A 17,435-nucleotide genomic window follows, 5' to 3' on the forward strand; every position below is an offset into this window, starting at 1 on the left:
TTTTTTTTGAACTTGCAAGGCAATACAAGTTCTTGAACAATCCTTTCCCTTGCTTGCCATTTCTTAAACAGGCCAAGTACGCACGTTCCCTCCCTGCAGTCTTTGCATCTGCTCTCCCTGCTTTGAATGTTCTTCTCTCTAGAAATTCAAATGGTTATTGATCTCCCACCTCATGAATCCATTTATATATTCTGTTATCATTTAGAGACCGCCCCCCCATTTAAAATAAATGTACCTCCTGCAATTATGCCAATCTTTATCCCTTTACCATGTTTTTTCTTTTATAATATTTATTGCCCTCTGACATTAAATTTCACATTTGTTTACATGTTTGTTTATTCTCCATATTCACTCACTAAAATGCAAGCTCACTGGGACTAGAGTCTTTTGTTGGTTTGTTCCCTCCTAGCCACCAGAATAATGCTTGGCACAAACCTAGGGCTCAACATGTACCTGACTTAAAGGATAAATTTGAAAGATGCAGTGTATCTGAGAAGTAACTACATAGCATTGACATATACTGTAACATTTCTCAATTTGAAGGCACCACCTTCCCAGGGGAGGAAGAAATTTCTAAGTGCGGTTGGAAAGGGGCCCCTCCTCTTCCTCTTTTCTGAAAGACACACATGTAAACATACAACATGGCAGTTGGTGTTGAAAACCTCAGGTTGGAGATTCAAGAAGGTCAGAACTCTTAACTCCTTCATTTATATAAAGAAAACTAATCTAAATGCCATCATATCACCTCAACGAAGATTATTCGAGAGATAGAGAGTACGAACAAAGCATGGCTACTGCCGAACTCAGACAAGAACTTGTTCCTTCCAGGAGGAATCCCATGGTCTCAAGCTCATATGCCTACATTTATCAAATAGCACTAATGCACCTTTACATTGGCTCTGAGTTTACTGTTTTGTGAATAAAGTGGTGTGAAAAGACAAAACATATGCTAAGATAGGAAAACATACTCCAGTCATACACCTTTTCCTTTCAAGGGTAAAAATTTTATTTTTGAGGAACTTCATACTGCACATTTCTAAAGAGTCACATAAGAAAGCAAAAATGTTATCCTCCCCTCATCCTAGAAATAAATAAGGGCATAAAATTTCTTTTTAAATCACGACACTTGGAAGTTTAGCACCAGCATCCAAAATGAACAAAAAAGGAAAAAAAAGCATTTACTATATATTTCAGATTTCTTTGGTTGGGGTTCTCCCCATGTGGTATTAATATTTCTTCTTTCAATTCATATTACCAAAACAGTAAAAACCAGGAAAAAAATATAAACCTAGTGGTTGCTGAAACTGGGGAGGTTGCTCTCTTGTCTTTTGTGCAGGCATTCCCGGGATCTCAGCTTGCTAGAAAAATTGGCTGACTTTTTCCTTTTGTAGTTGTCTGTTTCATAAAGAGTAATAGTAAACATTCTAATGTCCACATCTTGGTTATGAGTCTTCCACATTATTGCTTGGATGTTTCTTTGGTGTTGGTTAAGGTCATGGTCTGCTTTACACTTTATTTTTTTTAATGGTCATTAATTCTTTAGGTCACCTGGAAAAAAATTAAAACCAAGAGTGACAAAATGACCAAAAGTTAAAGAATAAAAAGGCAAAAATGTTAATTCAAAATACGGTATTTCAGAAGCTCGAAACGGAATCTATCCTTGCATCTATAGATTTGTAAACTATACATTTAATAAAACATTTTTATTATAAACCAGAACATTCAGTACGTGGTAGTAAAAATTTTATAAAACTATATAAAATTACCATCATGAAGCCTTCTCAAATAAATGATACCACAGCATCACTAATTCTTCATAATCATTTTAGTGGCTGCACAATATTTCCTAACATGAATATAACCCCCAGATTGAGCCCTTTCCCAATGTTAGATTATAGATAGTAGAAATATTTGTTTCCCTGTATTTTGGATTATTTCCTTAGAAGACCTAGAAATAATGTTACTAAGTAGAAGGTTACAGCCAAATGATTGAAACAATTCTCAGTTAATGCAAGCAAATTTAAATAGGGAGCTTAATTCTATGATATATTGTCCACAAAACCCAGAGATAAAATACAATATTCCCAGCATAGCAAATGTCTACCTGACAGAAGGCTATGGGTTTAACAACCTCTTTTAACTAAAAGCTAATTCTTTAATGAAAAGGGCAACAACCAAGAAATACTCAAAAATTTAAGTCCCAGGAGTTACTAGCTAAAAAACCCAGAATGAAAACAACTATGGCTTCTAAATTCCTATATAAGTGGCTTCACAATTGGGTCAGTCTTTCTAGTTATATTTTACCTACATAAATTTTCCAACACCAATAAAGACAGCAAGCTGACCTTTACCCAGAGGTTGCGCTTTACCATGCCCTGTTCAAGCACTTCATACCTGTTCTCTCATAAATCTCTACAACAACCCTAGTGAGGTAGTCTAGTTGGTATCCCTGTTTTATCAACAGCAGACATTGCTGAAGTAGAGGATAAACAAACCACTCGATAGCATCCAGCAAATGAGTAGGAGATCCTGCCCTGAGTACAGAAACCTCTTGGCTCTCACACATTATGCTGCACTGCCTCAAAATAAATTCTGTTGGTTATCAAAGGGAAGAAAAAAAGACTCTCCTAAGTTTATTCTGTACAGCAATCTCGTTCAAACTGGCCACTAGGTGTCACAAAAGTAAAACTTTCAAAGTTTTCTTAAGAGGTATTAGTATTAAAAATTGTCTAGAAAAAAATTTGATGTTTACACCCCCAAAAGCCTAGCAAAGTAAGGTCAAATCCCATACTTAAGCACTAAAACTACTCTCTCTCCAGGATCCGAAAGGAGACGAAAGGTCGGCCCAGAGGAAGCACAGAACTAGTTCAGGTTAGAAGTCAACAATACTTAAAATATCAGCTCAAGCCTGGGGAGCTCTTACCTGGTGATGGTGAAGGTGCCTGGGGAGCCTGGTGTCACTCAGCACCGCTCTGCTCGGTGGCTGGAGCGGGGTTCTCAGATGGCGCTTCGCCTGCCTTGGTCTAAAACACGAAACAAAACCACAAATCAGAAACTGATCCAGATGACAATGGAAAGTTCAAGACTAAAACGTCTCAAAAGTCAGAACTTGCTGCTTATGAAGGTAAATCACTGTGCAAAATTAACTATTCTTAAGTAGGAGTCAAAATTTAGTACCACAGAAGAAAGGCCCATAAATGGCAACTAAACAGCACCGCTCTCCATAACAAAGTCCCTGATGCCCAACTGCTTTCAATACGCGCTTAGAGAGGCTCCTCTCTGAATGCTGTCCTTTGTTCAGAGAGCCCTGAACATTTTAATTCTGAATCTCCATTAGTATGCATAATTCTTTCAGAGAATGTTAATTAGTTGAATTCAAATATTGGGTTTGTGTTATGTACAGGGGATTCTCTCTCTCCATAACATATACAGATATAGATCTTAAGCAAAATATTATATATTAAAAATATATTATCATTTATATGAACTACATAGTATTAGATATAAAATACCTATGAATGTTATTATAAATAACATTTTATATAAAATGCTCTATCATTGTCAGTTACCAGGTTATCAAAGCACTCTTAGGATGGAATACTAAATAGGGTCTGACATGATTAAGGATGATCTGGCAACATCCCCCTCTGGCTGTCTGAATTTACCTCTTTGCCATCTTGTGAAGGAGCATTAGGAGGACGGGGGCGACGCCGATAGTTGTACGGGCGCCGGTATCCACGGCGAGCAGATGGCTGGTTTGGACCATTGGCCGCTTGTTGGTTCTCTTTATCTTCAGCCTCGCCAACAGCTGGGGCAGGTCGGGGGCGAGGAGGGCCTCTAGAGCAGAGAACACGACGAAAGAAAAGAGCACAAGTGCAACAGGACAGGGGGCCTCAAGAATAATCTTCATTTTTTAAGATTAAGTGATCGGTATTTATTGCTAGAATTATACACAGGCTAATGCAGCAAATGGAAGAGAGATTTTTGTGAAAAAAAAACCAAACAAACAAACTTATTTTCCCACTATTTTCCCCTCTTCAGCTGAATACCTATTTGTAGTGAACAAACATACACTGGACACATAGCATGATCCTGCTAGGCACCTGCCAGGCACCGAGGATAGGAAGATTTAAAAAGAAAAGTCTTGTCTGGTATCTGCTCTCCTCAAACAGTTTAGTGGAGACCAGGGGGATTAAACATAGGGGGAAACTAACATTACTATGTGCCAGAGCGTGTGCTGGGATGTTTTTGTGTCAAGTATTTCATTTCCATGCTAGTTCTGGAAGTTGGATTTACAGTGAGAAAACCAAGAGTAGTGTAGAGAGGGTAAGTATTTGGTTGAACCACAGGGAACTCTGCTTTTTATAGGTCAACAAAGATCAAATATAATTTTCCCATGATCGTGCAGCCAGGGATTGACAGAGCTGGAATCTACATATACCACTTTCCCCTTTCTGTTTTCATTAAGACATTTCTATGAAGTGTCTTATTTTTGAAAGTCCTTAGTAATTAATCATTAGGAGTGATTATGTCTAAAACTGGAATGAATCTTGTGAGGAAAAAGGACACAAAGTGGTACAAATCCTTTCCCAAAATAATAGACTTACCCTCCTTTCAATAAACCCAATTGCCAAACCTCAAGGTGGTAAAAATGTCAATCAGGAGTGAAGGTCTACTTTTTTCACTTACATCAAGGACCAGGAAGAGGAACAGAAAGGCTTATGATATCAAGAGCTTTAAAAGGATCTTATGGAGTCTAGCCCAATTCAGTCTTCACAAGGGATAAAGCACAAATAACCTATTCCTTCACTAATATGAACATCACTGGTAGTAATGATGTCTCGTGTTTACTGAGGGCAGACTATACCAGGTACCATTATCTTAGATTCATTAGTACTTTTAAAAATTGTAAGATACTCTTTAGTGTCCATCTTAGAGACCTGGTAACTTAAGTCTGACCGTCCAGGAACCTCCAAAAGGAGACACAGGTACAAGGTGGGAATTTAAACACAATCCGATCTGTAGCCTGACTTACCACCTACACTGCCTTTGGTTTTCGCAATTCAGTATCCCAAATACCTCCTTGGCACTCACTTCTTCCTCCATTTGTTGCTCTACCACTGAATTACCCATCAATTAATTTACTGTTTATTTCATTAAATATAATAAAAAATTAAATATTAATTCACGCCATATGACAGTTAATAAATACAAATAATAGTTTGGTACAGAGATACCTAAATATTTTGTTAGGTGGGAGGAAAATATCCCACGGCCATCTGAAAGCATACTGCAGAGTTCCCCCAAAACTTAGGATGCAGCCACTTCTTCTAATTATATTACAGATCCATGGAACAGGCCCACAGTCGTCTCATCCACTGTACTACTGCTCACAGGTGCTTCAACTGGTCGTCAGTGAGCAATGCCACCTACCTCCGGTACCTTGGGCGGTACGTTGGATTTCGATGAACCGGTCCCTGAAGTTGTGCCCCCTCCGGGCCTCCCTCCTTCATCTCTCCAATCTCACCAGCCTACAAGAAGGCAGTGAGAGCCGAAAATGAATGTCATCCTACCGGACATAAGAGACATAGAGCCCACAGTTGCATTCAGAATTTTTAAATAAAAAGATGCTTCATTATAAAGCCAAGAACCATCAACTTTAACCGTGAACTGTGTACTGATACAGGTCTTCATGAGTGATAGGAAAGAAAAACTGGTTTCCACTAGAACAGTCTTTTTCCTACCACAGAGCACCTTATTTTATAATACTAACTTAACATTTTGAAGTGTCCCATTCATCTCTTACCAAAAAAAACCCTACATTGTAAAAGGAAATACGATGATATACTACATTTGAGCAATGAGAATCTGTTCCACATTTCAAACTCAGACCCACTGATTCAATCTACGAACAGGGTATCCCTTCAACCATTAATGGTTTCTACATTCAAAGATTTTCCCACACCTCCTAATTACACCTTCACCTCTCGTGTCTTCCTTTCATCTCTTTGCATTATTTAAGTATAACCTTTAAAAAATAATAAAATTACACTTTCCTGATGATAAATTTATTTTAAGTTGGGGATATAAAATTAATTTATTGTGGAACTTCCAGAGAAAGAAGTGACTAAAAACTAATAACAAAACCCACAAGACACATCTCCAAAATTCTTTATAATACAGCCACATCTCAACTTTCTTTTTCTCAACACTAACAACCCTTACTTACTTCTCCCTATTTCACTAAGAAAAGAGAAGCAGCCAGCAAAGAATTTCCACGTTCTTTCACGCTCAAATCTGCCCAGATACCTGCGTTTGCTGTAATTTTCTCCTCTCTCCTAACCTTGGGTGAGTGGTCCATGCTCACATCCAAAGCCAACTCCTCTGTCACCTCCTCGAACACTTTGACTTGCGATCCCTCCTCCCCTTCATTGTAGTTTTCCCTCTTCTCTACACCCTCGTTTCCATCCAGGCATACAAACAGGCTCAAATAGCACCCATCCTTTACTTACAGAAAAGTTGGAAGTACAGAACCTAATCCTCAGGCCCCGTTCAAGCTTCACCAGTTGTTCAATAATGTCCTTGACAGCAAAAAGACCCATGCAGAACATGCACTGAATTTAGCTGTCTCTTTGCCCGGAACAGTTCTTCAATCTTTACTTGGTTTTCATGACCTTGACACTTTTAAAGATTACGGGCCAGTTATTTTATTCAATTTGGGGCTGTTTGGTGTTTCCTCATGATTTAGCTTATGCGTCTTTGGCAAAGAAGCCACAAAAGTCACACTGCATTCTTCTCATCGCATCCTGTTGGATGGCATATGGTTTCAGTTTGTATCGTTACTAACAATGTGCACTGTCAGTAGTTAAGGTGGTCTCTGCCAAGGCTACTTCGCTGTAAATTTACTCTTTCCCTCTTTGTCATTAATGAGGATTTTGAGAATACTTTCAAAGTCTGTAAATATTTCTCTTCTCATCAAATTCTCAATATATTCATTTATGTATTTATATCTGTATAGACTCATGGTTTTCTATTTTATTCAATGAGTTATAATCTGTTACTATCATTACTGGCCAATGGGAACCCTTTCAAGCTGGCTCGTGTCCCTGACATGTCTCTAACATTCTTTGAGTACTTTCTTGCTTTTTGGCACAACAAGATGTTCCAGGCTCATATTGTACTTTCTCTGGCCCAGCTCTGAAATCAGCCATTTCTCCAAGAGAGCTTCTTTTTATTGGAGCATGGTATTTAGGAATGAAAAATTGGGGACCAGGTATGCTCAATGTTATTAAGGAGTCTCTGTTTCCAGGCCATTTCTGTAGACAGAAATAAGGCACACACACACATGCTAATATATATCTATACATCTACAGTATGAGTTACACATATATACATGTGCCTACGGGGGTCTGAATGGAGAGCACATTTGACTTGCCCCTCTATAATGCCTTTAGGAGTAAGTTGTTGGGGAGGGAAAGGTTAGGGAGGCCAGGAGAGAATTCACTAAATGTCAAAACAAAATCAAAGCAAACAAAAACCTTGCCCTGACCCCATATCCTCCTCCAGCTACTGCCCCATTTGAGTTCCTCTACAGCCATACATATAAAAGAAAACCACCACCACTACCACCACAGAAACCTTAAGGGAGAATATAATACCTTTTCTTCCTCACCCTTTGCTCTCTTGAATTCATTCTAACCAGACTTTTGCCCTTACCAGACCGCTAACCTCCAAGTTATCAAACCCAGTAATCAATTCTCAGCCCAACTTCCTGTGCTTAACAGCATTTAACACAGCATTTCCTTCTTGAAATACCTTCTCCCTATCTGGTCCTTCTTCATCTTCATCTTGCATTGTCAGTGCGCCCCAGGACTCAGTCCTAGGATCAATTTTCAACCTACACTCATTTTATAGTTAATCCCATCCCCTGCCAGGCCTTTTAATTTGTCCTTATGACCCCAAAGTTCCACCTAGTCTCATCCCCACCCCCCACCCCCCCCGGACTCCCTTGGGCCTCTGTCCCTGCCCATTCCCTCTGCTGTTCCTGGTCTTTCCCAGTGCCTGAAAGATTCTCTCCCTCACTTCATTTAGGTATCTTTTCAAATATGACCCCAAAGACTTTGTCAACCACCTTACCTAAAATGACACCTTCCTAACTCAAGCCACGTTCTCCCTCTCAACTGTGCTTTATTTTTCTGCCTACTTCACATCTCCAGGTAAAATTTAATGTGGGGGGGGGGGCAGATCTCCAGATGATTTCCACCTTTCCCCCAAACCCGATCTTTCTTCAGTCTTACTGTATTTGTTTAAATAAAAAACCACAGAGGTATCCTTTACTCCTCACACCACACATTCACTCCATTATCAAATGCCATCACTTCTAGGTTTAAAACATTTTTTAAATCTGGCCACTTAGCACACCTCCACTGCTAGCATTCTCATCCACGCCATGACCAGCTCCACACGGGGAGATTACAGCAGCTGGTCTCCCTACTTCCACCCCTGCCTCCTGTGGTCTAGCTTCCATAAATAGTCCCATGAGCTCTTAAATATGTGTCTTCCCTGTTTATATCCCTTTACTGGCTTTTTGTCACATTTAGAACAGGTCAGCAGTCCTTACCAGTCTACCAGGCAGGTTGGATCTGCTCTAAGATACCACCCTAATCGCACCTCCGACCCCTTGCAGCCTCGCTCACAGCCATCCCAACCACACAAGCCTCCCTTTAGTGCTCTAAACAAGCCAAGCTGCCTCTTCCCCAGGAACCTTGATTCACAAAAAGCAGACAGAAACAGCAATGGACATGTATGAAGGATGAGAATTTACTAGAATGGTAAGAGGGGAAGAGCATCGGCAAGAGATTGAGTTTAAATCAAGCTCCACAACTTCCTGCCCACGCAACCTCAGGTAAAAGTTTGCCAGTTTTTAAAAATACTCAAATCTCTTCATTTGTAACACCAACAAAAATATGGAAATCACTGCCAATTTTCTAAAGCTACAGGGAAAACTGGATGAGCACTGATTTCAAACATCTGCCACTTGGTCAGTGCCAAATATTTTATACTCCCTCTTCTCTATCATATACCTCTTTTCTCAAAGAATGCAAATAGTGGCTATTAGCTCAGTAACCAGTTCTACTTAATTTGCAAGTGAAAATTAAATTAAAATTAAGTTAGAATATTATCTTTAAAAAAATAGAAACCATTTGGTCACTGATGTATCATGCTATATATGTCCTTTGTACATAAGGGAAATACTATTGTCCTGTATATTATAATTTTCTCCCTGTTGTGTTCAATAAATTTTAGTATTTATGTAGTAGAAAATGTTTGCAAAGACTTCTCTATTTGACCTCAGTAATTTTAACATCCTAGAGATCTCTCTATACTTTTTAGCCATTACACTAACAACCTTGAAGTAGCCTAGCTGTATGAAGGATGAGTCTTAGGGATTTTCATTTGATGCTCTTGATTGCCTTAAGCAGATTTCTTTAGTCACTGGACATCCAAACATGGTATGTATTAGAAAGATTGTAAGGAAAAAATGTTGAAGGAATCTAAGGACACCTTTTATTTCATATATGGAATGGGTAAGAGATTCAGCTCAAGTTAAAACAACTCCATGCAATTATCAGAATAAGCATATGTTTCTCAAAATTAGCTTTCAACCAGCTTGTGCAAATGCCGCTCTACAGAGGACTAAAGAATCATTTTGCTCTGAACCTTCAATTCCTAAGATGAAATAGAATTTATTTTAAAAACATAGAAAAAAGAATCATCATGTTCTCAAAAAAATGATACGTACGGACATGCTAAATAAATACTAAGAAAGATTATTTCAGGAAAGTACAACTAATGCCCTAAAAATAAATGTGTATTACAATCTCACTGATTCTTCCTGCTCTCATTTCCTAGAAGCCCAGAATGCCCCCCTAAAGAAACCTACTATGCCTCATAGACCCAATCTCTCTATATATGCAAGTCTACTTGTTATTTTTAGCACATTCGTCAGGGACAGCTGTTAAAGAGTGGAAGGGAAATAACAAGAAGCAATGTAGAAAGAACACAGTCATGCATGATGGGATAGGAGATGGGTAGCAACGAACAGACTGAACATAGTGTTCAGTCAAAACACTTAGTGGAAAAACAGAAAACAAAAACCAAGGACACGAAGAGGAAAAATTTATAGCTAGTGACAGCAAAACTGATATCCTATCCCAAGTCTTCCAAGTTTCCTGGGAATTGTGAAGTTGGTACAAGTTTATTAACTATAGGTCAAGTTCACAATAGCTATATCAGTATTTTTCAGGAAAAAAGGAGAATCAGTAACTAATCAACCATCACCACATCTACATTAGGTTTTCTTAATAATCGCTGCCATCTCATAAAAATTAAAGACTTAATAGAGATTTTATCTATCCTGAGGAGCGTGCTAAAATCTTCACCCTCAATTTAATCATCATAAATCCATGGGTGAGATACTTTCCTATTATCCCCCAGTTAATGGATGAGGATTAAATTGGTTTTCTCGAAAGCTCACAGATTCAAGTAGCAGAGGCAAGATTCAAATCCAGGTCTGCTGACTTCAGAGTTCTAGCTCTTAATGCATAACCATCTGTCTCTCTGCTTTAAATGGTACGCTATTCACCAGGGTGCCCAATTACAGGCATGGCTCCTGTGGTTATGCTTTCGGTTCTGTTATGAGAATGGCTGCTCAGAAAAAGCATCCTAAAGGCCTTGCCTCAGCTTCTGTAGCATCAGGAAGCCACAAGCAAGGTTTGACTCCCGGCGGCTGGTGTTGGAGGAGGAGGAGGAAGAGAAGGCAGAGGAAGGACGGAGGGGTGAGGACTGCTGAAGACAAGTCCCAGGTGCAATTTTACCTGCATTCTGTTGGGATGGGGAAAGACCCGTGAGCGGCGGTCAAAGGTCTGTCCCACGTGGTAAGGCGGGAACCGCCTCCGGTACTGAGGGCGATACTGGGGGCGGCGCAGCTGACTCCGGGCCCCAGAGAACTGCCCGTCAGTGGCACGGGGCTCAAATCCTTCACTGCTGCCGCTCCCTTCCTCCTCCTCCTCCCCAGCGTACTAGCAAGCAAAGAAACAGAGATTCAGAAGAAGTTTCAGCAAGGACAGAACCAAAGAATACCGCTTAGGATGAGTATCACCAAAAGAAAAAAAAAAAAAACCTCCCCAAAAAGAATAATCCCTTCTATTATACAGACAGAATGCATTTAACCCAGGTTATCATGTGATTACCTGGGATAAACTACATTAAGATCAAAGTAGATCTGTGCAGATAAAATATCAAGAAGCAGAGAAGCAAGAGCAATCAATCTATAATGAATTTAGTAGTCATCTAATTAGAACTGGTGACTATCTGTTGATCAACCACCCAAAAAAACCCAAAAACAAGGTTGGTATTAGTTAGCTCCGCCAAATGTGTATCTCCCAACATTTGCCATCCACTGGGGGCAAAGTCAGGACAAAACAAGAAAAAAAAATACTTTGTGGTGTTCTCTACATGTTTGTCCTAAGAGTCCAGCCTCCCAGGAGCAATTCTCAAAGTGTGCACAGGGTCTCGGAAAACCTTTCCGAGTGGGGGGCTGGTACTGAAATTCAAACATTCTTGTAACGTTACTAAGACAATATTTGCCTTTTTTCCCTCTTATTCTCTCATGGGTATGTGGAGGGGCGCCAAAAGCTACAAGGACACGTAGCCTCTTAGCTGACTAAATGCAGAATGAGATATGAAAATCCAGCTGGCTTCTATTAAACCAAATATCAGAGATTTGCAAAAATATAAAGCAACATCTCTTCTCACTCAATTTAAAAACACAGTTTTCATTAAAAAACGTTACTTATATTTGTGTAATGAGCTTATTTTAAATCAATTAAATATCTTTTAAATGGCTGCTCTCATTGCTAATATAATATTAATAAATATAAACACACATAAACAAAAACTCTGGGATCATCAATAACATTTAAGCATATAGGGGCACCTGGGTGTCTCAGTCAGTTAAGCATCTGCCTCTGGCTCGGGTCATGATCCCAGGGTCCTGGGATTGAGCCCCATGTGGGGCTCCCTGCTCAGTGGGGAGCCAGCTTCTCCCTCTCCCTCTGCCTCTCCCCCTGCTTCTTTTCTCTCTCTCTCTCTCTCTCTCTCTCAAATAAATAAATAAATAAATAAAACCTTTTTTAAAAAAATTTAAGCATATCAATGGGTCCAAAAACCAAAAGTTTGAGAACCACTGACTTATGGCATGATTCTTTTCATATGTTTTGGAATAAAGTTTTAATTGCACTTTTATAGTAGTAAGTTATAGATACAGGCAGTTTCTAAATATAGGCCTTATTAACAAAGGAAACTACCAGCCTTAGATTTTTTCCTATATTTTAGCTACCATATCACATACTAATATTTTATATTAAAAAACAAACATCCAAACATCCCTCAAAGAATTTATATCAAATCTTAAAGGATATAGATATGCAAATGCCAAAGGCAGTCAAGAGAAGTAACTATAGTTTTCAAAATGGAATGAATTAAAAACTAATAAAATAATGACCTATTTCTTTTGGAAGTGAGGATATTTAAGATTTAGAACCCTCCAGAACCAACCACATGGGCAACTAAATTCCCAAAAGAGGAAAAGTTTCAACTATAGCCTCAACTAGTCTAATTTCAGAACAATCAAGCCATTCTACACTTCATAAAACCTGCATCAGACACAATGTCCAACTATATAAAAACATATTAGCATAGAAAATATACACCAAAATAGTAAGTGTGAGACTGCATAAATTATTCTTATTAGGCTTTTCTGTATCTTTTTTGAGTTTTATACAGCCAAATCATTAAGAGTTTTATAAAATAAGAATAATGGCACTGCCATGCCAAACATGCTCTTTCCAGCTAAGGAGAAAAGTCTTTAAAGAAAAATTTCTTGGGGCGCCTGGGTGGCTCAGTCAGTTAAGTGTCTGCCTTCAGCTCAGGTCATGATCCCAGAGTCCTGGACATCGGGCTCCTTACTCAGTGGGGATCCTGCTTCTCCCTCTGCCTGCCGGTCCCCCTGCGGGTGTGTTCGCTCTCTCTCTCTGACAAATAAATAAATAAAATCTTAAAAAAAAAAGAAAAATTTCTCACTAAAGTTTTTCTACCACTTTTACTTCTGAATTAACCTAGTAATCAAAATACAGTTGGCCCTTGAACAATGTGAAGGTTAGGGGTGCCAACCCCCATGCAGTCAAAAATCCATGTGTAACTTTTAACTTCCCAAAAACTTAACTAAAGGCCTATGGTTGCCTGGAAGCCTAATAATAACACAGAGTCAATCAACACCCACTTTATATGTTATATATATGATATACTACATTCTTACAGTAAAGTAAGCTATGGAAAAGATAATGTTTTTAAGAAAATCATAAGGGAAATATATTTGCATTACTGCACTGTATTCACCAAAAAAATCTGCAGGTTAAGGGCACCCACACAATTCAAACATATATTATCCAAGAGTCAACTGCCATCAAAACTAGAGTTCTGTGAATGTGATGAATTTGACAATGTTAACTTGATATAATAAATGTTATAGTAGCTCATTCCTACTCCCCACCCCCTGCACAGGTTTTTATTAAAAATCGAATAGGATAAGCAAAATATGGGTAAAAAATAATAGAACTAGGGGAGGGGGGTGGGGAGGACAGATGAAATAGACGATGGGGATTAAGGACTGCACTTGTCATGTTGAGCACTGGGTGATGTATGGAAGTGTTGAATTACTGTATTATACACCTGAAACTTATATAACACTGTATGTTAACTAACTGGGAATTAAAAACTTTAAAAAAATAAAAATAAAATAGAGACCAATAAAATTTAAAAAAAGAGAAAAGAAAAGAAAAATACAGAAACAGAAAAATAAAATGTCAACAGGTATCTGATAAAAACCAATTTGGGCAGGGTGTTAAGATGACAGAATGAAGAGGGAAAGCATTAAGGTAAGCAGGAAGATATAAACCTACCAAAGCATATGGATAAATCATTCTCATTCTGCAGACATTTTATTCTGGTGAGATTTTTCAAAAGGTTTCCTTGGATAATATACATAACCACAATCTAGTGCTCACAAAGCATCTTCAGTTTTATTCTATGGTGCCAATCCCAAGTACTAATTCTAGAAACATCAAAAAATGACTCAAATTTAATGGGATCCTCATGACCGCAAATGAATGGGATTCTTTTTAGGTGCCTTGAGAGTACTTTAAATTGAGCCTTCTAAGTAAGCTGTAAGACAGACTTGGTTGTAAACCCTTCCACCTGGATTGCTACCAATCTAAAAAACTAAAAATCTGGAGAATTACTTACTGCTTCTTTACTTTAAAATAATGGGAAAATGGTATGCTAAATAAAATAGTTACTTAGTCAAGGCAAATTAATATTTCTGTGGTCAGTACTATTTTTTGCCTATTCCCAAGCTATTCCTCATTCTCCCTTGCCAACCAAACCCTTATTTTCTTAGAGGTCAACAGTGCTAGTGCCAAGAGATGAACAACAGGTTTATACCAATCATGGAAATCCCATTCCCCTTTGCCAGTGAATGCCACATGACTAGGTTCTGGCCAGATAAAAGAGCCAAATAAAGAGAAAGCCCTTTTGACAACCCTGGCACAGCCTATCTTAATTAAGCCTTCTTGTTGAAAGATAATTGTCTGTTACTTGCAGCCAAATTTGTACAAACTGATACAACTTCTGAATGGCAAGTGTCCAGAGAGACTTTTAGCAATAGAAAAATGCTGGACACTAAAAATTTTCCATCCAAAAAAAAAAAACAAAAAATCATCTTGTGCCTCCAAGAGAAGATACATCTATCTGCTCCAAGTATGTACACTTAATTTTAGACGTGACAATTTTTTCAATCGCTGTTTAGGAAGAGAGACAACATACATTACGGGGCGGTCCACGGCGTCTGCCATAATAGCCACGTCTGTAACGGCGCCGATCAGCAGCATAACGGCTCCCTTCTACTGGGACTCCATCTGGTCCAGTCACATTGGCTGCTTCTGCACCCTGGGAAAGAAAATGAACAAAGATGGCCTCAAAATTAAAAGAAGCTGAACCCACCCCCCACCCCGCCCCAAAAAAAACCAGTCTTGGACAGTCAGAATGTTAAAGACTGGCAGAATGTACTCACAATTCCTATCGTGACCTCAAAGATACACCCAGGTATTAATAAGGTGAGCGAGGTGCTTGGTGTACTGATTAGAATGTAGTTTCTTTGCTCATACAACCTAAACTTTTCCTTCTTGTTTGGTTATACTAAGTTCAAGAGCAGGATGTACCTCTTTAAGAACATAAACTGGTAAATATGCAATTATAAAAGAAATAATGCTAGACCAGGAAGAATGTTCCTCAGTGGAAAATAACTGAGACGTTATCTTCTTAGAATAATGTTGAAACTGGATGCCTGGGTGGCTCAGTCAGTTAAGCGTCTGCCTTCAGCTCAGGTCATGATCCCAGGGTCCTGGGGTTGAGCCTGAGTCTGGCTCCCTGCTCAGTGGGGGCGCCTGCTTCTCCCTCTCTCTCTGCCCCTCCCCCTGCTTGTGCTCTCTCTCTCTCTGTCTCAAATAAAATCTTTATTAAAAAAAGGAAGAATGAAGGGGGGGAAATCGGAGGGGGAGATGAACCATGAGAGACGATGGACTCTGAAAAACAAAGTGAGGGTTCTAGAGGGGAGGGGGGTGGGAGGATGGGTTAGCCTGGTGATGGGTATTAAAGAGGGCACGTTCTGGGGTGCCTGGGTGGCTCAGTCGTTAAGCGTCTGCCTTCAGCTCAGGTCATGGTCCCATGGCCCTGGGATCGAGCCCCGCATCAGGCTCCCTGCTCGGCGAGAAGCCTGCTTCTCCCTCTCCCACTCCCCCTGCTTGTGTTCCCTCTCTTCGCTGTGTCTGTCAAATAAATAAAATCTTAAAAAAAAAAAAAAAAAAAGAGGGCACATTCTGCATGGAGCACTGGGTGTTATACACAAACAATGAATCATGGAACACTACATCAAAAACTAATGATGTAATGTATGGTGATTAACATAACATAATAAAAAATAAATAAATAAATAAAAAAGGAAAAAAAGAAAAATGTTGAAACCTGTATGATTCTAAGAGACACTAAGAGAAGAGCTATTCACAGGCTCAAGTGGCTCCGTCCGGCACAGAGTTATTGAGAGGGAAACCTTCCAACTTGGCAACAACAGAAAAGAAGGTCCTTGATTTAGCAACACATAGGTTTCCACAAATGTAGTGCCACTTTAGACCTTCTTATTATCCTTGAAACAGACCTACCATTCTTATTCTCATGTGGACAGGTAAAATAATGCTTCAAAAATATAAAAAATTCAGCCAAGATATTCAAGAGTCTATATCACACTCTACACCAATTTGTAAAACCTCAAGTTCTGAAAACATACAGAGGTAAAAATAACCTGGCAAAACAAAATTTAAAGGATTCAATGGGATAACAGAAACCATTACAGGTCAGCATTTGCTGGTGGATGATTTCAAACTCCAGATTTGCAAGACAGCCTAGGGATCACATTGGTAAAGAAATCATTTAAATTTTCATATTAAATGCAGTGACTTTTTCTCTTTTAACAGAACAGCTTGAGAGCTATCAAGAATGTGGACCCCGGAATGGTATGTGCCAAGAGCACATGCACAGTAGTCAGTCAGTCATGCACTCAGTTTCTAGTTCAGCTGCCACAAGCTTCTACAGCAGTTATATCATATATGGTTTTAAAATGTTTTTATTCTTATTCTAGATTGTTTTATTGATATCTATAACAGACTATTGATTAAAAACAAAGCATAAAGGACATTACTAATGTTGGAATAAATATATAACAGTATAAAACAAAAGTTCTGTAGATATATTACAAGATGATCCATTAGCTTCTTGTATTGTTCGTCATCTGAACAAAGTTGTTACGCAGTCTACGAAGATGCCCCTGGCTTTCCAAAATCCAAGCCAAAGAGAAAATACAATGATTACGTTAAATTTGAATCTTCTTTTGGGGTGCCTGGGTGGCTCAGTTGGTCAAGAGTCTGACTATTGATTTCGGCTCAGGACACAATCTCAGGGTATGAGACTGAGCCCCGCAATGGGCTCCACGCTCAGCAGGGAGTCTCTGAGATTCTCTCCTCCCCCCCCCCCCCTGCCTTGCCCCCCCCCCCGAGTGTGTGCACACACACACACTCTTTCTCTCAAATAAATAAATAAATCTTTTTAAAAAATTTGAATCTTCTTGGGGCGCCTGTGTGGCTCAGTTGGTTAAGCATCTTCCTTCGGCTCAGGTCATGATCCCAGGGTCCTGGGATCAAACCCTGTATCAGGCTCCCTGCTCAGTGGGGAGTCTGCTTCTCCCTCTCCCTCTGTGTGTTCATGTG

The 17,435-nt window shown here is 39.2% G+C and overlaps 1 protein-coding gene across 2 annotated transcripts in view; it reads right to left on the reverse strand.

Annotated features, from left to right (window-relative positions):
- Positions 1-975: 975 nt before the first annotated feature.
- The window catches only part of YBX3 (Y-box binding protein 3), a 26,154-nt gene continuing 9,694 nt past the window's right edge, over positions 976-17,435 (reverse strand). Inside the window, exons 5-10 of one of the 2 annotated variants that reach the window (XM_032391739.1) lie at positions 14,944-15,066; positions 10,878-11,081; positions 5,434-5,531; positions 3,666-3,837; positions 2,924-3,023; positions 976-1,548 (exon numbers count right to left, since the gene is read on the reverse strand). In XM_032391739.1, coding sequence (XP_032247630.1) covers positions 2,958-3,023; positions 3,666-3,837; positions 5,434-5,531; positions 10,878-11,081; positions 14,944-15,066 — 663 coding nt within the window. In that variant the 3' untranslated portion in view covers positions 976-1,548; positions 2,924-2,957. The remainder of the gene's footprint in view (positions 1,549-2,923; positions 3,024-3,665; positions 3,838-5,433; positions 5,532-10,877; positions 11,082-14,943; positions 15,067-17,435) is intronic. The other variant, XM_032391740.1, reaches the window with a different exon arrangement.

This window comes from Phoca vitulina, unplaced genomic scaffold, assembly GCF_004348235.1.
Source record: "Phoca vitulina isolate PV1807 unplaced genomic scaffold, GSC_HSeal_1.0 scaffold64, whole genome shotgun sequence".
In the NCBI taxonomy this organism is placed as follows: Eukaryota; Metazoa; Chordata; class Mammalia; order Carnivora; family Phocidae; genus Phoca; species Phoca vitulina.